At 36.3% G+C, this 23,860-nt stretch overlaps 1 protein-coding gene across 4 annotated transcripts in view; it reads left to right on the top strand.

Moving 5' to 3' along the window:
* LOC110108549 (nuclear pore complex protein NUP205) overlaps positions 1 to 23,860 on the top strand; it is a 105,071-nt gene that overhangs the window by 56,687 nt on the left and 24,524 nt on the right. For 3 of the 4 annotated variants that reach the window (XM_028698528.1, XM_028698527.1, XM_028698526.1), the window contains exons 21-34: positions 114 to 264; positions 341 to 487; positions 564 to 635; positions 717 to 803; positions 892 to 969; positions 12,971 to 13,168; positions 21,811 to 21,903; positions 21,971 to 22,084; positions 22,215 to 22,385; positions 22,508 to 22,563; positions 22,635 to 22,707; positions 22,799 to 22,989; positions 23,100 to 23,226; positions 23,303 to 23,380. In XM_028698528.1, coding sequence (XP_028554361.1) covers positions 114 to 264; positions 341 to 487; positions 564 to 635; positions 717 to 803; positions 892 to 969; positions 12,971 to 13,168; positions 21,811 to 21,903; positions 21,971 to 22,084; positions 22,215 to 22,385; positions 22,508 to 22,563; positions 22,635 to 22,707; positions 22,799 to 22,989; positions 23,100 to 23,226; positions 23,303 to 23,380 — 1,636 coding nt within the window. Of the gene's footprint in view, positions 1 to 113; positions 265 to 340; positions 488 to 553; positions 636 to 716; positions 804 to 891; positions 970 to 12,970; positions 13,169 to 21,810; positions 21,904 to 21,970; positions 22,085 to 22,214; positions 22,386 to 22,507; positions 22,564 to 22,634; positions 22,708 to 22,798; positions 22,990 to 23,099; positions 23,227 to 23,302; positions 23,381 to 23,860 lie in introns of all 4 variants that reach the window. The other variant, XM_020839232.2, reaches the window with a different exon arrangement.

Genomic DNA, 23,860 nt, shown 5'->3' with positions numbered 1-23,860 from the left:
AGCTTATTGTTAATACTATATAATTGCTGTATCATCTTGTATGATAACCTTACATTCCGTGCTGTTGTCTGTTCAACTAAACGTGCTTGTATAATATTGTTGTTTGTTGACAGCTCAAGAATGGCCGGACTTGTACCATTGTTGTTGAAAGCAAATGCAGCAAAATATCTAATTGAGGATTATGCTGCTTGTCTGGAGGCACGTTTTGATGAGTCAGTTGTTGTTGAGAATACAAAAGATGACCCTGGTGTTCTTATAATGCAGGTTTTATGATACTTTGATCTTTGAATATTGTAATATAGTTCATGCAAACTTGTAATATTTGATTTATTATTTGCAGCTTCTAATTGATAATATTAGACAACCTGCTCCAAGTCTTACACATTTACTTCTCAAGTTTGATGTAAATGGTCCTGTGGAAAAGACCCAGTTACAGCCAAAATATCACTTCAGGTTGAATCTCTCTCACGTTGAAGTGCATTCTTTGGTACATATTTTAAATAATTGTGTAGATTACAGTTTTTATAAGGCTATACGTTGACAATTTTTCCAGTTGCTTGAAGGTTATTCTTGATAGTTTGGAGAAGCTTTTGAGGCCAGAAGTGAATGCTCTGCTATATGAATTTGGTTTTCAGGTTTGGTAACTAATCTTGCTGCCCAACTTTTAAATCTTTATTTCTAATATGGATTTTTATTTCTTTTTATGTTTGTTGCAGCTCTTTTATGAATTATGTTTGGATCCTCTCACTTCTGGTTCTGTAGTAGATTTATTGAGTATAAAGAAGTATCAATTCTTCTCAAAGGTTTTGCTTTCCATCACATATATATTTTTTGTATTTGTGCATATATATTAAGCTTAATTTCTTTGCATTTTGCTTCTTTTTATTTTAGCACTTGGAATCTGTTTGTGCTGCCCCGCTACCAAAAAGGACAAGTAATCAGGCTCTCCGCATCAGTACACTCCATCAGGTATAAGGTTTAGACTTTTTCTTGGCAAAGAAAATTGATTTACATCTTCTTTAAATGTATTGTTTTGTTTCACGCTATGGAAGTCATTGATAGCCACCACATAAAGATGAGGATATCCTGATTATTGTAGTTGATCTTTTCACCGACCTTTATATGTACATGCTTTTTTTTTTTTTCCGTATTTTTAATTTCTGATTTATTTTTGAGGTCTTCACTTAAGTGACGAGTTTGATATGTTATGAGATCACGGGGCTTTCAAGAATGTTTGTATTGATCAGTGGCTGTATGAAGATCCTTTAAACTTCAAAAATAATCATAAGAGATTGCATTCTCTTTTGAATAATGTTGGAAGGGATTGTCGAAGTTGATTGAAGGTCCGCAACTGCGCAGATTTAATGGCCTACATTAAAATTCATCCATACTCTTACTTATAATTAATGATTTAGCGACAAAAAAAGTCATTAAAAGAATCCCTTGTTAGAAAAAAAAAACTCATGAAAATTCCATTAGTAATGGATAGGGGTATCAAAAATTGACACGATCTGAAAATTCGACTCGAACCCAACTCGAATTTTTCGGGTTAGGGTCAACTCGTTTTAAAAAATAGGTCGGGTTCGGGTCCTGATTTTGGACCCATTTTGAATTCTTGGTCACCCGGAAACTCGATTTTAACCCGGTGTTGACTCGGTTTTGCCCGCAAATCTAGCAGGCGAACCTCCGACACGGCTTTATTCCCTCTCTTTCTTCGTAAATAGGAAGAACGCATAGGCCGCAACAATATTTTATCACCTATTTTACTGTTTCCTTCTTTTAGAAACCTTTACTATATTAAATCCAAACGCTGCCATGATGCCATCTTCGAAGAAAGGAGAGGTCTTTAGAGGTTTTATTCTATTTGGCATTCATTTTTACAACTACATTTCTGTCTTGATCAGAAAGGTGATCAACCAATGACTGTCTATGGGCATATCAGGGAAAGAAGAAGAAAAAGAGAAATGGTGGTCGGGAGATTACTGAGGCGGAGTTCGATGATGACTTCGAAGCTGATTTTCGGGAGTTTGAGGACGAGGATGAGGTGGATGAACTGAAGGAGTTTACTGCAGCCAAGCCCTTCGCTTGCCGTCCAAACCCGACAATTTCATAACGAGGTTATCACGGAAATGAGGAGAATTTGAGAAATAAAGTTTTGCACCTTTTGATTGTGCTTTCTTTTGGATTGTATTCGATTTCTTGTCTCGCTGGAATCGAAATGGAGGTTTTGGATTTGCAGCGGCCAATGCTGGAGTGTGGCGGGACGGCAGCGGGGTTTTGAGTTGTCTTAGAGTTCCGGTAATGAGGCCGGCTGGCTGCGGTGGTGCCAACTGTGATGAGATGAGTGGGCTACCATTTGCCAGTCGCCTTTTTTTTTTTAATCGGATGTAAAGACGATGGGTTCGTCTTTACATCCGATTAAAAAAAAAAATGGAGAAAAAGACTTGGTTAGAAAATATTAGGAATGACCTTTCTTTATTAGGTTTAAATGAGAATTTGACTTTTAATAGAACACAATGGAGAAAAAGGATTCATGTAGCCGACCCCACGTAGTGGGATAAAGGCTTGATGTTGTTGTTGTTGTTGTTGTTGTATGTAAAGACGATGGGTTGGTGGATTTTGTCTGGTTGACCTGAGACCTAAGCGGGTTTGGGCCCGAGAAAATGACCCCTTTTAAAAGCGGGTCGGGTTCTGATCGGGTCAATTAGTGTCGGGTCTGTTCTGGGTTAGACCCGAACCCGACCCGTGGCTCGATTTTGACAGCCCTTGTAATGGATATAAGATGGAAATATCATATATAGTATTGATGGATATTTCATGACTTATGGATTGATTTTTTGTCAAGTAACTTGTAAGATCTTATATGTTTTCAATCCAAAGAATTATTGCGATAAAGAGAACTATCCTCTAGAGAGTGTAATGCTTGCTACTAATAGAGAAGGTGACAGGGATATGCTCATGTCCTTTTGCGGTGGATATCTCTGCTAACAAATTGGAATTGATGGTTTCTAGATGAACTAACTTTATTATTTTGTTTCACAATTCGGCCAATGTTATATTGGTTGGGAATTTGTGGCTGAATATCATGTTCCACATTGACCCCTCTAGATCGATATGAGGCGAAAATGGACATTTACTTCCGCATTTTTTTAATAAAAAATTCTTTACCCTAACTTGAGCAGAAGAATTCTTAAAATTTGTCCATTTATTTAACCACAATGCTTCTAAAATACATCATGATTCTTTTGTGTATGTCATCAAATTTTTTTTAAAAAAAATATATTTGACTATGCTTTATCTTACAACAAAATTGTTCATGATTCTTTTGGAGTTATGAAACCTATTACCACATCATAATCCTAAATTGGAATCCTTTCTCCCTTGAATTCTCCTCTCTCCCTCTATGCATGCCGCCGGCCCCCATGGAGAAATTTCCCCATTAATTGCTTGTTTAATGCCTTGACCATTTTGAAATCATAATTTGATTTCAAAGTTTTCCCTTCTAAATTACTTAAACTGAAATTAAATTTCAGTTTTAAGTTTTCAAACCTCCCCTCCCCTCTAAGCATGCCGCCGGCCACCTCTTGATGAGCCCCTTTAATTGCTCATTAAATTCCCCCTTAATTACATTGGAAATTTGAAATTCTTTTCAAATTATTCCCTCCAAATTTACTAAAATCTGAGATTAATTTCAGATTTGAGTAAACCTCATGCCACCTCATCTAACCTAGCTTCTCTCCCTCATTTCACTGCCCCCTCTCAATGCTCTTCCCACATTTCCTTCCTTTCCTGGAAACTTCACGTGGCTGTCCAAATTTCTGGGCATAAGTTGCACGTTGTCTAGCACATCCCAGATTTTCTTCTTGCTGCCCATCACCCCAGCAAAGGGAAATCAACCATTTTTGCTGCCGTGAATCCTCCTGTTGCTGTCCAAAGCCTTCCTATGGTTTTCTGCTCAGATTTCCTAAGTTATAATGTTGCTGTCCAGAAGAATTTCAGCAGTAAAAACAGCTGACCTGCTGCCCACAAATCCAGGTTGCTGCCCAACAGCATCCGGAAGAATTCCAGCGAGGGAAACTTGAATTCCTGCCACCTAAAACCTTCAAACTGCTGGCCGCTCTCCTACAACTTGCTGTCCACTGGTTCTACAAATCTCCACGGTCATCCATCCCCGCCACCTCCGCCACCGTCAACCTTTCCGTGGATCAAGGCCATTGGTGTTGCTACCGTCGTCGTGGCATCGTTGAGTTTGCTGAAGATCTTCTCCCGCTAAGCCTAGTGTAGTTGAGTGATCCATCCCCAAGGTGAAAACTCTCTTTATTAAATTGCGGATTGTTGATTAATAGTTTATGGTATTGCTACCATCTTTGGTTACCTAGGAGTTTTGGCTAATCTACATGTACTTCCTCGCCTAAGCTAGTGGAAAACTAAGATTCTTTGATGAACTTGCTTGTTATTTCGATAAGTTATTAATTGGTAATTCATTGTCAACTATTCTTAAAATTTCTTAAATGAGCTCCCGCGCATGTTAGTATCACATCATCCTATTTCTCCTCTTTAGTCATTTTCGTCGGTAGAAGTCCGTCTCTCTTTTCGTGAGCAAATCTTTTAATAAGTAAAATTAATATTCAGTATGGATTTAAGAGGAATTTTGGATTAATGTCAAATTAGATTTTATGAATTTTCTCTAGTAGTCTAACTTTTATTTTATATTTTTTGCTCGCATCAAATATTAGCAATTATAATATCATAAACTAGAGCAAAGTCTACAAATAAATTAAAATTAAAAGAAAAACCTTATTATTGTGGTCAACAACTTAGAGGACCTCAACTTAATAGTTTCTAATTAGCTAGCATTCTTCAATTAGCAGTACCAACAAAATATCAAGGCAACACCAAGCTAGTTTCAGGCATACCTTCTTTCGTCCCATAGGCATTCCTGCATCCTTCACACCGACATCCCAAGGAACACCCAACGCCAGCCTTCACCAAAAAGAAGAGTATGCACCAAGAAAGTAAAAAATATAAAAACTGAAACGCATTATTAAGATTAAAAAAAGAACAATACAATCGAAAAACACACCTGATTGCATTCACAGTATTTCTTCAAGCACTTAGACTTCTTGCAATTGCATCCTCTTTTATGCCTTGCTGAAGGTGGCGTTATATGCTTATTATCCTGAAACATGTATTTATTTTTTATCCGCACAAAGGAAAAAAAAAAAAAAAATAAAAAAAAAAAAAAAAAGATAAGATGCTTACTGCATTCTCTTTAAGATCACCATGTGCATGCACAACCTTAGGAGCAAATGCAAGTGGATTGCGAGTTTCTATGAGCTGCCTTGTTGAACTGTCCATTTCTTCATTTTCAGAATTATTAGAACACCCTTGACATGAACAAGTTTTTGCGCAAAACATTCCAGCAGCAAAGCAATCGCAATAGCTGGAAAATAGGAACATAAAATAAATTATGAAATTGACAGCCAGAATAATAATCATATTCAGCACAAATTCAGAAATAAGCTTACAGTTTAAGGCATTTGGACCTCTTGCAATTGCATCGTTTTTGTCCCTCAATCTCCGGATCTTTCTTCCTGTTAAATCTCAAAAATAAATAGCAAAAAAAGGAGAATGAAAAACAGTAAAACCAAGTGAGGTTTCGTTTGGAATGGCTTTCTTACTGTTTCTTAAAGCAGTTTTCTAGTAAAAAAAAATAATTTTTAAACTAAAAAGCTGTTTTAAGAAGCAGTAAAAAAGCCGTCCCTAACAAAGCTTGAATCTAATGCATGCTTACCTTTTTCTTCCAAGGGTTGTTTGTGCTGAATCCTCTGATTGGCTAGCTTCTACATAGTGCTGTCTTTTTCTTCTGCATGGAGTTATGTGGTGATCACTAAATTCCGGTTGCATGCGCATATCCAAAGGTTCAACATCAAGTGCCGAATGATAATCTGGAGCAGAATCTGATGATTTTTGAAGTCTATCATTATTGCATTCATCCTTTGAACCAAATGAGGAATCCTCAGAATTAGAAATTAACTGTAATGAAACTTCTCCAGTTCCATTCATTGAGACCATTATATTCTTCAAAATTTGTTAAGGTACTTCACAAGTATTGTGAAAACAGGTTTTCCCTTCTATCCCTAAACTCTCCATCGCCATCTTCATATCTATATGGCCACTTATCTTCCCAGGCATGCCTAGGCATTTAAGTGCAAGCCAATACCAGACGATCTAGGAGCCACTGCAGTGAATCTTCCCTTGCTTTGCTCAGAACTATTAGTCTTAACCAAAAAGGTGCAAGAAATATTTCCTGATAGCGACTGAGTGGTCTGAATTCTGCCAGGTATTGTGATAGTATTTGTAGTAGAAGGATGCTGACTTTCCATATTAGAAGCCATCGTTGTTGTCTCTGACATGAAACGAGGACTTTTTAACTTCATATAGTTCTCACTATCTGCAATACTCTGTTCCTGCTTTTCAACATCCTCAAACTGAAGACGCTTATACATGCCTCGACTATGATGGATCAGATCCTAAATTGATTACAAGAGTAAATATACAGCAATATAAACATTTGAAACACACAAGTAAATGACCAAAAACCTCAAAACAACCAAATAACAGCCATTTACAATTAGATATATTGGTTTAATTATGCAGACAATAAAGAAATATTAGGATTTAAAAATTTTGATGCTTATGTGGAACAACATTAAAAATACTCATAAAAAACAAAATATTCATATTGATTTTCCATGAGATTACATGAACACAACGTCTCGATAACCATATAATTGAGCATGCATTCCGTAAAACCCGAAAATTTTCAGTTTAGTGCGTCGCACGCATATTGATGCGCCGCGACGACCTTAAGTGAAATTTCGATGTTGTCGGAATCGACAAAATAAATTTTATTAAATTCGTCTCGAAATTTCGATCGAAACGGTATAAAGAACTCATACCAAATTTCGCACGGTTTGGGAATTAAAATTCGTCGAAGTTCATTTAAGTAATATTTTACATGCATTTCCCTTTTTGCTCTTAGAAGGTCTTAAGGAAATTGGAATGAGTAAGGGTACATGCGTAATATGCGAATTTATTTTCCTTAAACCCCCTCTCACGCCTAAGGGACCGAAACTTTCGGTCCCTTGTGCGTTTTGTTCGGTCGACCAAGAGGAGAGGTGACGGGGAGAGGGAGGAGGCGGCGGGAAAGCTATCCGAGCGGCGGCCGGCGGCTTTTCCGGTGAGGTTTCTTTAGGAAAAGCAAGAGGAAGACTTGGGGTATGTATTCCTTCAAACATTTGAAGTTTTTTTGAGTTTTCTTGAAAGAAAAATTTTAGGGTTTGAGTTTTTTAGAAATTTCTTTAGGGAATTAGTAGGGCTTGTCTTGACCTACAATTTCCTACCCTTCATGTTAAAATTTTTTAAGAAAAACACTAAGTCTAAAAATTAGGGTTTCTCATTTTTTTTTTAAATTGTTATAGGATTGGATAGAGGAGTGTAAGGGAAGTTTTTTAGTAACAAGATTTTGATTTTTTTATTTAGAAATTTTTGAGTGGAAAAATTTGGAAAGGTTTAGGGTTTTTCCAAAACAAATGTTTAAGGGTTGCATGTTCCCTAATTTAGCTTCTAAAGGTTTGGGAAAGCCTCTAAATTTGGAAATTTGAAAGAAAATAATTTTTCTTAATTATTAATTATTATAAATCCAAAAATGATTAAATATTAATTATGGATTAGATGAAGGGGAAGTTTTGACATGTTTAAGGGAAGAAATTTGCCAAATTGGAAAGTCAAAATTTTGAGAATTTATTAAATTCGAAAATCATAATTAAATAAAAATTAAACATTGTGTTGAGTTAAATAAAGTCGTAGAGATTTAAATCTCTTGTTTTTCTTTAGGTTGAAATTAAGAAAGGAGGCGAGGGCTTGTGCGGGAAACTTTCCAAGCACGAATTCTCAAAGGTAAGTGACTTTATTGGCTAAGGAAAGTGCGCATTTCATTATAACTATATTTGTTTATTAAAGTTTTATGTCAAGCCATGAAATAGTTATATTTCTTATGTCAAATCATGAAAGGGTTACTTAGTATCTTATGAAAGCATCTTATCATGATTGAAATCATCTGATCATAGTCATGCAATGGTTAATTAGTGTCACATGAATAAAACTTTAATAAACAAATATAGTTATAATGAAATGCGCACTTTCCTTAGCCAATAAAGTCACTTACCTTTGAGAATTCGTGCTTGGAAAGTTTCCCGCACAAGCCCTCGCCTCCTTTCTTAATTTCAACCTAAAGGAAAACAAGAGATTTAAATCTCTACGACTTTATTTAACTCAACACAATGTTTAATTTTTATTTAATTATGATTTTCGGATTTAATAAATTCTCAAAATTTTGACTTTCCAATTTGGCTAATTTCTTCCCTTAAACATGCCAAAACTTCCCCTTCATCTAATCCATAATTAATATTTAATCATTTTCGGATTTATAATAATTAATAATTAAGAAAAATTATTTTCTTTCAAATTTCCAAATTTAGAGGCTTCCCCAAACCTTTAGAAGCTAAATTAGGGAACATGCAACCCTTAAACATTTGTTTTGGAAAAACCCTAAACCTTCCCAAATTTTTCCACTAAAAATTTTCTAAATAAAAAAATCAAAATCTTGTTACTAAAAAGCTTCCCTTACACTCCTCTATCCAATCCTATAACAATTTAAAAAAAAATGAGAAACCCTAATTTTTTTATTAGTGTTTTTCTTAAAATTTTTTAACATGAAGGGTAGGAAATTGTAGGTCAAGACAAGTCCTACTAATTCCCTAAAGAAATTTCTAAAAAACTCAAACCCTAAAATTTTTCTTTCAAGAAAACTCAAAAAAACTTCAAATGCTTGAAGGAATACATACCCCAAGTCTTCCTCTTGCTTTTCCTAAAGAAACCTCGCCGGAAAAGCCGCCGACCACTGCTCGGATAGCCTTCCCTCCGCCTCCTCCCTCTCTCCCATCACCTCTCCTCTTGGTCGGCCGAACAAAACGCACAAGGGACCGAAAATTTCGGTCCCTTAAGCGTGAGAAGGGGTTTAAGGAAAATAAATTCGCATATTACGCATGTACCCTTACTCAGTTACTCATTCCAATTTCCTTAAGACCTTCTAAGGGCAAAAAGGGAAATACATGTAAAATATTACTTAAATGAACTTCGAAGAATTTTAATTCCAAAACCGTGCGAAATTTGGTATGAGTTCTTTATACCGTTTCAATCGAAATTTCGAGACGAATTTAATAAAATTTATTTTGTCGAATTCCGACAACATCGAAATTTAACTTAAGTTCGTCGCGGCGCATCGATATGCGTGCGACGCACAAAACTGAAAATTTTCGGGTTTTGCAATTCTCCTCTCCTAATAAAAATTTCGTTCACGAAATTTAAAAGAATGGAGAAACAACAATCATACCTTACTAAAAAAGATGAGGATAACACTTCCTCATTTCCGACTCTTTCTCCCACGTAGCATTCTTCTCCAATCCATGCTTACACAGAACCTTCACGAACGGTATCTCTCTGCTTCTAAGTTGTTTCACATAAACTCTAGAATACAATCCGGTTCTTCAACATATGTAAGATCTGGCTGTAAGTCCACATCTTCCGATATGATTTTAGAAGGATCATCTGATATATACTTCCTCAGTGACGAAACATGGAACACATTGTGGACAGCATATGTAGTGGGTAATGCTAATCTGTATGCCACTTTTCCAATCATTTCCACTATCTCAAAAGGACCTATATAGTGAGGACCAAGTTTACCAACCTTGCCAAAACGAAGTACACCCTTCATCGGCCTAATCTTTATGAAAACAAAATCTCCCACACTGAATTCCACAAAGCGGTGCTTAGCATCATAATACTTCTTCTGTCTATCTTGGACTGCTTGTAATCGATCCATTATCAATTTAATTTTGCTTGTGGCATCATCAACAAGATCAGATCCAATGACTTTCCTCTCACCTATTTCTGCCCAATAAAGAGGTGTTTTGCACTTCCTTCCATAGAGGGCTTCATAAGGCGCCATTCCTATGCTGGCTTGGAAATTATTATTGTAAGCAAACTCTATCAAAGGAATATGAGATTCCCAACCTCCACCAAAATCAAGGATACACAATCTCAATAAGTCTTCCAGAGTTTGAATGATTCTTTCTGTTTGTCCATCAGTCTGAGGATGGAAAGCAGTGCTGAATGTCAATCTAGTGCCCATAGCCTCTTGCACTTTCCTCCAAAGTCTAGAAGTAAATCTACTATCTCTATCAGATACTATGGACTTAGGCATGCCGTGCAATCGTACAATTTTAGCCACATACAATAGTGCAAGCTTCTCAACTGAATCAATCAATCGAATATGCAAAAAGTGAGCAGACTTTGTAAGCCTATCAATGACTACCCAAATAGCATCATGACCCTTCCGAGATCTGGGTAAACCCGATACGAAATCCATAGCAATATCATCCCACTTCCACTCTGGAATCGGTAAGGGTTGAAGTAATCCACTCGGCCTTTGATGTTCCGCCTTTACCAACTGACAAGCAGTGCATTTGACAACAAAATCAGCTACACTCCTTCAGTCCGGGCCACCAACACAACATCAAACTCCTCGCAAATAGTGAGAAAAGTGGAACACATAAGTGTAGCAGTCATCCTAGACCCATCCGATAACAGCACAGACAATGCAGTAGGCATGGTGCAAACATCCAATGCATGCTTCTTGTACATTGTGATAGACCTGTGACATTGACATGAAAGTTTAGAGGCGCTTTTATTATTTTTGAATATCTTTAGAATTGCATGGAACTGATGATGACTACTTAATTTACATGTCCGATCTCGTTCCCGCCTCGTATCTACAAGCTAACCGGGCCGGATCGTGACACATTCTCTCCAAATACCTGGTAATTGGATTGTGCAACTACCCTATCCCGCACATTCATTCTGCATTGAAAGGTTGGGATTGAGGCATTGAGAGCTGATGTAGAATGATGGAGGGGGTCATTTGAATTTTAAAATTTCCTAATTTATTGGAGAAGGTAGGGATGAGGGCCGGCCAAAGAGAGAGGGGAGAGGGAGAATTGTCCGCATTCAATGTATGTGTCTATATCCACGATTAAAAAAATGGTCGAGGCGTCCGAACAGAGGCGCGAATCAGTTCGAGGCGCTAACCCGGCGCCTTGAGGCTTAAGCCTCAATGTATTTGACGAGGCGTGCGATTTTTTTCAGCGAGGCGTACGCGTCGACGCGTAACGCCTCGAGGTAGCGTGAGGCGATGCCTCATTAGGATTCGACAGAGCTCACAGCGAAGAACAAATTCCTTATATTTCGGCTTTCTTCCTTTGCTCATGCAGGTAATGGGCTTCTAGTACCGCTCGGTACCGAGCGGTACATAGTTGACATAATATTTTGTTATTTTTTGTCATTATTTATAATTTTAAATTAATTTATTTTAATCGTTTTGAGTCTTACGCCTCGAGGCTTATGCCTCGCATTGCTTAGAAAAAATGCCTCGATTCCCGATTTCGCCTTTTAAAACCTTGATCTAAACATCCTTAATCGAGAGTTCTCTTCTATGCGTTAGGAGGGGTAATTAACTATGAAAGCTTGTGTTCATATGAAGTGGAACCTCAGAATTAATTAAACTCTGATGCCGATCATGAGGAAATCTAGTTAATTTAAATCCAATCTACCTTGAGAAAAATGGGACCTTAGGCTTTATGAAGCAGGGTTTGTGTCATAGCGCCTTCTTTTCTTGAGTGAACAAGTATAAATATTGAAATGTATCAATAATTATAATGATTTGCTTTTGATTTAGCACTTTTTTCTCTTATTTGCTCTTTTATCTAAATTTGGTCTTCTCATTGAATGTTTCTAAGATTGGCTTTACTTGTGATTTAAGCTAAGATTGATGGATCTTTCTTGATGTTTCAAGACCGGTATTTGATTATGTAGATTTGAGAGCTGCACTCTTCATGATCCATTTAATGGTCGTGAATTGGAAGTACCATTGCTTTGTCCTGGCTTTGCCGCATGAAGATTGTGGAAGTAAAAATATTGAAATGTATCAATAGTTATAATGATTTTCTTTTGATTAAGTTTTTTTTTCTCTTATTTGCTCTTCTATCTAAATTTTGTCTATTTTCTATGTTATTATTTCCAGATAGCTTATTAAACTGTTTCCAAAACTAATCTGCTTACCATCTTTACCTGATGATTATAGAAGCTGTATAGAGAGGTTCATCTACATGTATGGATTTTCTCTATAATTCCCCCACTTCTACATCGTCAGATATGCCAATTTCTCTCCGTACTCCTTTAATTGGCTTGCCTCTTATTGAGCATTGTCACTTTCCTTGCATTTATTATGTTTTTGGCATCTCTATCTTTTCTAGGTCAAGTATATTGATTAATGTGCTGGAACCTCTCATGTATGCCTTCATTTATTTTTATATTTTATATGGGTTAATGATATAAGGATGCAGACCTTTAACCCTACGTATAATGTATAAGAGACTCATGAATAAACACCATAAATTCATGACCTAGTTTTAGTAGTTTCGTTTGTTTCCTAGCATATGTTGGCATGCTATGTTTACATTTTGCTAAAAATAGTGTTAAAAATAGACGTCATTCAGCCGAAAGCTCTCATTTAGAAGAGGGAATCACAAATAGGCTTGTATTTACGACTTAGAATATGAAAATTTAAATGCGTCGAAAATGTTATAATGGATTATGATTTGGATGTGCTCTAAACAATTTAAATATTGTTGTGATATTGGTGGAAAAATCATCTTTTTTTATATGTTGATTCTGTCCTGTTTGTTGAATCCAAAATTTTTTAGTTTACAATAGCTGTAAGATGGCTGTACGATCTATTTTGACTCCCTAAATTTTGCTGAGTTTTATCTGATTATTGTCCTTGCAGAGGGGATGGTTGTTAAGGTTGCTAGCTTTGGAATTGCATTCAGCTGATATGGCTGAAGCCTCCCATAGAGAGACTTGCATGACTATTATCTCCCATACTTTTGGTCAATGTGCTGGCGAGAACTGCACTGAAGCTAATTCATCCAAAACTATTGAGGCGCATGCTTCTGGTTTTCTTTGTGGAACCGGCAAAAATAAGGTATGGTTTAAGAATTGTGACATCTTTCGAAAATTTCAGTTGTTTATGGATTTTCTATTTTAAGAACTAAAACCATTTGTTGGTAAGATCTATTTGCCTGGAGATGGAAATAAGCGAAGAAAATTTTTTGTGCCTTTTTTTTGCTTCAACTTATTTGCTTTAGAGTGCATGTTTCTTACTTTTAGTGGCATTAGACTCTCAGAATATGCAGAAAAGCCTAACATTTTTCATGAGAGATAATTCCCGAGCTATGATGACCATACACGGACACGGCGACTCAGATACGACACGGGACACGTTAGTTATTGAAAATATAGGACACTGACACGGGTTAGATACGGTATTATAGTTTTTATATTTAAAAAATAGTGTATAAAAATTAAATAAGTATAATTTTAAAAATAATTTGAAAATAATAAGTCATTTAACTAGAATTTTTTCTTAAAATGATTAGTATTAGGATGTCGAGAGGCAAGCGTCGGTGCCGTTTATCAGTCACCGAGAGAGGAGATGAAAATACTTTCACTGCCAAAAAGAAATGAAAATGAGAATATTCGATGATTGGGTATTAAGTGCGGACGTTGATTTGGTGTTGTGGATAGGAAATAAGAAATTTAGTTTAAATCCCACCAAATACAAAAAATTATATTTAAAAAAATTCATAAAATATTTAAGATACGCGTGTCGGACACGCGCGTCCAATTTGTATTTAATATTTTTTAATCGGACACGATTTCGACGTGTCCGACACGTGTCGGAGGAGTGTCGGGTGAGTGTCGTGTCGGACGCGGTGTCGAACACTGCACTCCTCTTTGAGGAGAAGTGTCGGTGCATCATAGTTCCCGAGTTTAATATGTTAGTTCTAGAGTTTAATATGGTATCTAATCTAGAGGTCTCAAACTTGATTTTTTGTTCCCTTCTATTTTTCAGCATATTATACAAGGGTTTATGATATGTATATTCTGGTACAAGTTCTGTTTAATGTATACATGGAAAGCTAGATGGGCTTATGGGTTGGGTGCATTTCTATATAGAATGTTAATTCTCGGGCCTAATCCACTTTTTTAAATCCATATTTATAATTAGATAATGATAAAGTACAACAAGGCCAATTAATAAAAATTGTTAGGAAAGACGAAAAATACATAGGACTATACAAATATTGTGGAGCACAAGCAATCATTAGAAATTGAATCCAACTCTATTGGACTGCTTAGCTTGAAGTCAGGTGAAAATAGGAAGTGATGATAGATTTCTTTTTTATTTTTTTCCCATTAAATCTCTTTTTTATCATTATATCAACACTCAGAATGCCCCATCAGAATTAAGAGAATGTTGTTGTGAATCATGATAATCTATATTTTCACCAATAGGAGGGTGATGCTGGACTTCCAAGTAGTAGGTCAAAAATACAAGATATTCTTAGGAGGTGTTGATAATATAGTTTTAGGACTAATAGGTGCAGATTTTGAGTGCAAACGTCAGTTGATGAATCAATAACCACTATGAGAGGAGCAATATCAACTTTCAAAGTATAAAAAATAGATCCCATAGAGTTGAGAGTTAATGGATTAAGTTAATTTAAACATAACATTGGCGTAGCCACCCATATGGTGTAATAAGTGGTTCCTTGAAAGCATCATTTGTTTTTTTTTGTGTGTGCGTGTGTGTGTTGGGGGGGGGGGGGGGGGGGGGGGGGGGGGGTATTATCATAATAGGATTAGCGAGAAATGTGCCTAGTGTAATTCAACTCCAATAAAAGTTTAATAAGGATATAATGATGATTAATTGATGCGGGCAAAAGATACAGGGAGCCTATACCCTTCGCCCACAAAGGACACGACGGACTTCTAACGACGAAAATGAGAGAAAAGGACGAAAAAAGGGAAGAACAAACTCTTATATTTCAAATAAAAATAAAAAAAAGAAATTATAACGACTACTTGCAAACAACACGACAGACACCCTAAAGTTGCTGCACTTGGAGAAGAAAGATACAGGTGGAGTGGCACTTGCGGAGAGACGAAAGAGATTAGAAGCCCGAGAAGAAAGGGTGGAAAGAGCCCGCAGGATTTTCGGAGGGGATGAGAAAGAAGGTTGGAAAGAGCCCGCAGGATTTCCGAGCAACTTGCAGGTTAACAGATTTTCCAAAAATCAAATATCATTCAACTTTTTAAAACATTACAAATCCTCCCATATATATAGGTATGAAAGGGGAAGACCAAAAGACACCTTACATAAATATAACATATAAAACTAAGCATTAAAAGCATATGAATCTTCCCCCCATGCTCACGGAAATCAACCCAATCCAAGAACCGAAGCAGCCACCGTGGGAAATAAGGAGGCTGAGCGGAACCGAGGAGCCACGGCCACGGGAAACACCCCGGGCTCGGAAGACCAGCAGCCGGCCGGAATCCCAAGGGGCAAAAGCACTTTAAAAAAATGAAAAACAATGGTGGAAACCAAGGAGCCACCATGGGAAAAGCAAACAACTTCTTGGGATTCCAAAAGCCCTTTTTGGAAACCCAAGAGACAACTTTAAGACATTAAAACTATAATAAAAATGCATTAAATAAAAAGTAAGATAATAAATGAACTAAAATGTTAGCTCATAATGAGCTAACCCTTAGTTCAATAAATGAACTAAAGTCCAGTTCATAAATGAACTAAAAGTTCAGCTCAAATATGATGAACCACTAGACTCAAGGGAAGCCAAAATCTGAATTATTTTGGACTTGTGTTGACCCCCGCTTTGTCTACATCATTAATGAAACCAACTGCATATTCACCAACCACTTTATCAAATTTTACATGAATTTACGAATGAGATCTAGCAAGAATTTGCCACCAATAGATAAATAGAATGGTCAAGCAAGTTAAATATATCAACATTTGTGAAAATGAGCGCATGTTTGCCTTAGAAAATAGAAACTTTCCTTTGTACATGCATATCTGAGGCATGATGAAAAATAATGGGGATTGAGTGGAAGATAATGGAAGTGATCCTTATCCTGACATTCCAGCCACCACATTTCCAAAAGGTTGAGAGGTCCGAACAATATGCGAAATTACCTCTAAGATGCCCAAGACAACTTGAATAGGGTGTGACGGCAATGGCTCAGAGTGAACCTTTGAAACCCTTAGATACATAAAGGAAGGAGACGATTTAGTCGAACTTGGGTGCAAAGATAGGGAAAGTTGAGATGTGCAAATCCTAAAAGCGGTGAGGACATGAGCGATGCAGATCAATAATGATGAAAGTAATTGCTGTCCATAGGGGCGAGTGGCATGCATAACTTTTATCCTTCCGTAAGGCATTCATATTGAATGATAAACTCTTAAGACAACAAGAGGCAGTCTTTTGTTCCATGGTCAATTAGGTGAAAGTCATGACATAGTGAGTATTCTAACTTTATATTTATCAAAGCTAAGCACTCTCATATTAATTTTATCAAGTAGATATAAGCTCAACTCAAAAACTATTATGCAAAACCATATTGACGCTCAAGAAGAAAAGAGTACTCTTGTATAAATGCAACCCATTTAGAATGTTGACTATTCTTTTGTTTGGGATTGCAATATTTTAAGGCTTGGTGACTTGATTGTAGAACAAATTCTTGATGGAGTATGATGCTAATAATTTAGTACTTGAATCACATCATATGACTCCTCTTGTAGAGTATCTTGCATATTATAATTCATCTTCTCTTTAAATTGCGTAGCATCATGATTTTTTGAATGAATGCACCACCAATTCTCACTAGAAATAAAATTGGGAATTCCAAACTATGGTTGCAAATCAATCATTTACATTTCAACCAGGTTAAACGCTCTTTTGATGACCAGGTTCGTCTCATTTTAAGTTGCATGCTAGTGGTGTTGAGATGGAATGAAAATCTTTGATAGCTCTTCAAGAAAAAGTGGCTGGAAGTTGGAACTTGGAGACTTTGGACACAATAACTGTGTTAATAGCTTTAATTTTTGTCGGTCAACTTCCAATCCTTTGGAAAATATCACAACTCTATAATGGGATTGGTTTGGAATAAAGTGCACTTTATGTAATTGATATATATATATATATATATATATATTGATGTAGGCAAGGAATGAATCAAAACAAGTTGAGTTGAAAATTTTATATCAGCTCATTAATGTCTAGTAGAGAGCCTTTTTAGCTCATAAATTGAGGTTCATTCCCCCATTTGTTGTCCCTTTGGTTTCCGTGCCTTGGCTCCTTGGTTCCCACGGTTGCCTCTTGGATTTCCGTGCCTTGGCTTCTTGGTTCTTGCGGCTGCGTCTTCGGTCCTGGCTGGGCTGTTTCCCGTGAGTGTATGGGGGCTTTTCCGTGGCTTGATGCTTTGTTTCCTGGAATTGACTGTTGGCTTTTCATATTCCCTATTTAATTAGATTTTAAATTAATATTTTGTGGCTATTTGTATTCCCCTCTCATGTCTATAAATAGTAGATGTTTTGGGTTGTTAGGAATATGTTAAGCGAAAAATTAATTTTTGGAAAGAACCCTGCGGGTTTTTGGAAAAGCTTGCGAGCTTTGTTCACTTCTTCTTCTTCTATCTCTTGGGGAGACTTGCGAGTTCTTTCCACCCTTCTTCTCGGCTTCTAACCTCTTTCGTCTCTCTGCAAGTGACCACCTCACATGTATCCCTCTTCTCAAAGTAAGCAAGCTTAGGGTGTCTTGTTTGAGTCGTTTGTAAGAGTCTTGTTTTTGTGATAAAAAATTTGGGGCCCTCTCCCAAATTTTTTATTGCATTAATTTGGTATCAGAGCGAGTTAGGAAGTCCTAGGATTTTAATTTGGTTTGTCAAGTCAAGTCTTATTGTGTAAGTCTTGTTAGTCTTGTAAATCTTGTGTCTTGATGTCATGTAAGTTTTGTTTGTGAGTTCTAGATTTGTCATGATAGTTGTGCGTGAGTCTTGTTTTTGTGATAAAAAATTTGGGGCCTTCTCCCAAATTTTTGATTGCATTAATTTGGTATCAGAGCTTTTCTGAAAACTTTGAGGGAACAAAAATTGTATATCAATTTAAATAAGTGTTCTTTTATGACTTCAAGTTTGATATTCTTGGGTTACATTGTGTCTGCTAAAGGAATCAAAGTAGATCCTGTGAAAATTGAGTCAATAAAGAGCTGGCCTGTTCCTAGAAATATCATTGAGGTAAGAGGTTTTCATGGGTTAGCATCTTTTATCGTCGATTCATTAAAAACTTCAGTTTTGTGATCGCTCCTATCACTGATTGTTTAAAAAAAGGAATCTTTAAATGGACCCCTGAGGCTTAAAAAACTTTTCAACTTATCAAAATCAAAATGAGTCAAGCTCCAATTCTTAGTCAGCCAAATTTTGAAAAAGTTTATGAATGATTTTTGGAAATGTAAACCTGCGGGTTTTGTTGGAAAAGCTTGCGAGCTTGATCCATTCTTCTTCTCATCTCCTCTAGGAAAGACTTGCGAGTTCTTTCCACCCTTCGTCTTGGCTTCTAACCTCTTTCGTCTCTCCGCAAGTACCACCCCATATGTATCCTTCTTCTTTTGGAAAGCAAGTTTAGGGTGTCTTGTTTGAGTCAAGTTTGTAAGAGTTTTTTGTAAGTCCTTTTATAATATTAAAGTTGTGTTTTATTTTGTTAGTTATATTTTGTCAAGTTTTGAGTATTTTATGTCTTTCTATCATCCTAGAAAGAGTCTTGTTTTTGTGATAAAAAATTTGGGTCCCTCCCCAAATTTTTGATTGCATTAATTTAGTATCAGAGCGAGTTAGGAAGTCCTAGGATTTTAATTTGGTTTGTCAAGTCAAGTCTTATTGTGTAAGTCTTGTGAGTCTTGTAAATCTTATGTGTCTTGATGTCATGTAAGTTTTGTTTGTGAGTTCTAGATGTGTCATGATAGTTGTGCGTGAGTCTTGTTTTGTGTCTTCCTAGGTTTGTGTCTTAAGTCTGGTGTCTTTCTAAGTCAAGTTGGATAAACATCAAGTGGAAAGCAAGCAAGAAAGTAAACCAATGGACCTCGCCACTAGAAAATTCTTTTGACCCGATTCAGATCAAGCTTTTCAAGATTCAAGTGCAGCTGCACTCAAGTGCCAAAAATTTTGAAGCAAAAAAAAAAATCAAGAGCTGGATGCACCGTCCTTGCCTCCGAAGAAAGCAAAAGCCAACTCATCGGGAGATGAGTTCTCAAGAAGGGGAGTCTGATGTAGGCAAGGAATGAATCAAAACAAGTTGAGTTAAAAATTTTATATCAGCTCATTAATGTCTTGTAGAAAGCCTTTTTAGCTCATAAATTGAGGTTCATTCCCCCATTTGTTGTCCCTTTGGTTTCCGTACCTTGGCTCCTTGGGTCCCACGGTTGGCTCTTGGATTTCCGTGCCTTGTCTCCTTGGTTCTTGCGGCTGCCTCTTCGGTTCCTGGCTGGGCTGTTTCCCGTGAGTGTATGGGGGCTTTTCCGTGGCTTGATGCTTTGTTTCCTGGAATTGACTGTTGGCTTTTCATATTCCCTATTTAATTAGCTTTTAAATTAATGTTTTGTGGCTATTTGTATTCCCCTCTCATGTCTATAAATAGTAGATGTTTTGGGTTGTTAGGAATATGTTATGTGAATGATTTTTGGAAAACTAAACCTGTGGGTTTTGTTGGAAAAGCTTGTGAGCTTTGTCCACTTCTTTTTCTCTTCTCCTCTATGAAATCTTGCGAGCTCTTTCCACCCTTCATCTCAGCTTCTAATCTCTTTCGTCTCTCCACAAGTGACCACCTCACCTGTATCCCTCTTCTCAAAGTAAGCAAGTTTAGGGTGTCTTGTTAGAGTCTTTGTTTGTAAGTCGTTTAATTTTAAGAGTTGTAAGTCTTTATTTATAAAAGTGTTCGTTTATATGAAATGTAAGAGTTTGTTCTAAAATTTCTAAGTTATCTCTTCTTTTTGAGCATTTTGTGTCTTCTTTTATATAGGAAGTTGTTTGTGTTTTTGTGATAAAAAATTTGGGTCCCTCCCCAAATTTTTGATTGCATTATATATATATATATATATATTAGATTGATGCATCTTATGAATAAATGGCATTGATGATCAAGATGATTTGTTTCGTACATGCTAAAAATGAGGATGTTGTCAAAATACATGACTAAGAACTTAAAAACGAAGTATTTAAGAGTTTTGTTTATAATCCTTTTAATAATATTGATGCAAGCAAAAATTTGGGAAGGGCTCCAAATTTTTGCAAGCTAAAGAAACTCTTCCTATAAATTAGAAGATTACATGAAATATTAAAATTACAACATAAAATGACACCTAAATTAAGAACAACTTCACTTTAATAATATAAAAGACTTACAAACTTAGACACTTACAAACTTTGACGACATAAAGACAACTTAAACACCTAAAGTTGCTTTGCCTTGAGAAGAAGGATACAGGTGAGGTGGACACTTGCGTAGAGAAGAATAGGTTAGAAGTCGAGAAGAAACATAGCTCACAAGCTATAGAGAGGAGAAGAGGAAGAGGTGGCATAGCTCACAAGCTATCCAATAAAAGAAGAAAAACCTCTTAGGTTTTTATCCAAAAATTTCATTTTTATCCATCCTTTTCAAGTCTCATAATAGCTATATATAGGAAGAAAGGGGAGACAAACATCCACCAAAACACATTAAATATCTCAATTAAAAAGAGGGAAATGAATGGCCAAAAGTCACCAAATGAAAGGCCAAAAGATAGCAACACAGCCAGCATAATTTCTGCACAGAAAATGGGGAAACAACCCACGGAAACCCCACCCAGCAGCCACGGGAAGCCCAGCCAGCAAGGTACCCGAAGAGCCAGCGCAGAAAACAAGGAGGCATTTCACGGAAAATAGCCAGGAGGAGGGAAAACGAGGAGGGCCACGGGAACAACAACAGCCAACAGAAACCGAAAAGACAAAGGGGAAAGGAAGAGACACAAGGATAGGAATAGAGAAGTTAAAGGAGGGGAAACCAAAGAGACAAAGGCAAGGGGAATGAACCTAATTAAAACCAAATTATGAGCTGACTAAGTAGTGGGAAAGCATTTATGAGCTGATTTTTAGTAGAGGAAATTAAAGCTCACCAAAATCAAAATCTAATTTTATTTGACCCCCCTTGCCTACATCAAATATTAGGTGCATTAAAAAGATTTAATGATATTACTAGCCATTTATTTCCTACCATTGGCAAGGGGAATTAAGCTCTTTGACTAGTTTTACCCCTAACCATAATAGAACTATAATTTACAATCATTCCGTGTTACAATTGTTAATTACCATATTAATGATGGTTTTCATTATACAATACTAGTTTGTTGTTGGATGATTCCATTCTATTTATTCCTGTTTTGATGAAAATACTTGGTTAAACAATTTTAGTTACATGTTTTCATGATTTGGTATTCACAAATGCCATGATGAGATTGAATCTTTCGTATGCTTTTTCCTGTAATTTGTTTAGTTCCTCTTCTTTTATCACTTTTTAGATTGCATAGTGTTGCTTTGAATATTTATATTCAAATGAAACAATTATTTTTTCATTGTCTTTTCTTTGGTTGTAATAGCAGTTATTGCATTCAGATTTGAAACATCTTTAGTTGAATTGAAAAATTATCAGTTTCATCATATATTTCTTGATTTCAGGCTTTAGAATGTCTTGAAATTATTCAGTTTAAGCCTCCTGACATTGCCTTGAGATATCCCCAATTCTTTCTGAATATGAAGTACCATACTCAGGTGAATGTTTGTTATTTTGGTTATCCTCATTCTTGTTGTTCTCTATGATTGACGATAAATTTGTTAGGTTGAAGATATACTTAGGAATCCTTCAACATCTGAGATGGGTGGTGTCTATTATTATTCAGAGAGAGGTGATAGATTAATTGATGTTGAAGCGTTTCATGACAGGCTGTGGCAGGTCCAATTCCTTAAGTTCTTTTTATGTTACTTCAAACTTAAAAAAAATTGATTTTTAGATTATTTTCCAAGCTAATTTGCATATTTGGTTGCAATGATGAAAAAAAAAATTTCGCTTTTGGTAATTTTAGATGCTTAAAGTCTCCTCCCCGCAAGCAATATCCCATCTCAATGAAGTAGAGAAGGAGGCCTTGAGAGAAGGCATTCAGCAATTACTGAGGTGGGCTTGGAAGTACAACAAAAATCTTGAAGAGCAAGCAGCCCAGCTTCATATGTTGACTGGTTGGTCTCACATAGTTGAGGTAGTTTTCCTTTCCCCCTGTTTTATATCCTTCTCAATGTTCTTTTGGTATAGTATGATATCTCTTATTGAGTCCGTGGTGGCTTTTTTGTTTTATTTGATTGGCCATTTATCATCTTTCAGGTGTCCATATCCAGAAAAATGTTATTTATGGAAGATCATTCCCAATTAATATTTGAGTAAGCTTTTCACTAATTTTTTAATCTCAGTTCTCATGAGCAATTCATCATTTGTTCCGGGTGAATTTCAGGTTGCTTGATGCTTCATTGACTGCATCAGCTTCTCCAGATTGTTCTTTAAAGATGGCATTGATACTAAGCCATGTGAGTTATAGCTCCTATATGTCAACCTGTTATAGCTCTTTTTATTCAGTTATTTAATGTTACTTTTTTTTTCTGCTTTCTATGGTGCCAGGTGGCACTTACTTGTATGGCCAGATTACGAGATGAAAGATTCTTGGGCCCTGGAGGTTCAGATTCTGATATTGTCACATGCCTTGATATTGTTTCCGTAAAGCAACTACCAAATGGGGCTTGTCACTCTATACTTTTTAAGCTAATGATGGCTATTCTTAGGATTGAATCATCTGAAGCATTAAGAAGACGGTACTTTATGAGATTACTGAGCCATGCTCTGAGCATGGGAAAATATGGCATGCTGTAACTTTCCCGTCTTTTTATTGCTTCCTAATGACATTAAAATTTCCTTACTGCAGACAGTATGGATTACTCCTTATTTACTTTCAATACTGCCGTAGTATTCTTGATCCAGAAATCCCAGCTTCAGTATTGGACTTCTTACTTCGTGAAGAACAAGGGGATGATGAGCTAAATTTGCAAAAGGTTTGATATTTTTTTAGCCCGTGCGACTATTAGATAATTTTTTTTTTCTTTCATAATTCTGTTACGTTTCCGCAAGATTGACAAGGAACAAGCAGACCTAGCAAGAGCGAATTTTGCCATACTAAAGAAAGAGGCACAAGCTGTCATTGATCTGGTATGCATCTCATTTTCTTACTACTTTTAATGGAATGTTAGCTAAAACAGTTTTATTAATGAATTTGCTCCCACGTGGTGGCTTCTTTTAAATGGTTATTCTGTATATATTTCTTAGATTTATGTCGTTTTTTGGTGAACATTCAAGGTGATTTCCTGCCCTGTTAATTTATTTTAATGTTTAATACTAGGAGATATGCTGATGAATGCTGCCACTCCTGCAAGGGGTTGTTGCAGATGTAAGTGAATAAGTAAGTTAATAAACAGATAGAGATTAACTTAGTTGAATTTAACCAAAGAATTCAGGGAAAGTTGTCTGTATGAAAACATCGCTAACATGTTGCCTTTTAGGCAACTGTGTTTGGTCCAAGGACGCTTCATGTCAAGTTTTCGGTAGTAAAATAAAGCAGAAAAAGAAGTTAGAAGGCAATAAAGCAATCAAAATCTAAAAATTGGAGCAGTTCAAGTTCACAAGCATAAG

This window comes from Dendrobium catenatum, unplaced genomic scaffold (assembly GCF_001605985.2).
Source record: "Dendrobium catenatum unplaced genomic scaffold, ASM160598v2 fragScaff_scaffold_1103, whole genome shotgun sequence".
NCBI lineage: Eukaryota > Viridiplantae > Streptophyta > Magnoliopsida > Asparagales > Orchidaceae > Dendrobium > Dendrobium catenatum.
The sequence above is the reverse complement of the archived record's forward strand: the minus strand, read 5'-3'. Positions and strand labels throughout refer to the sequence as shown.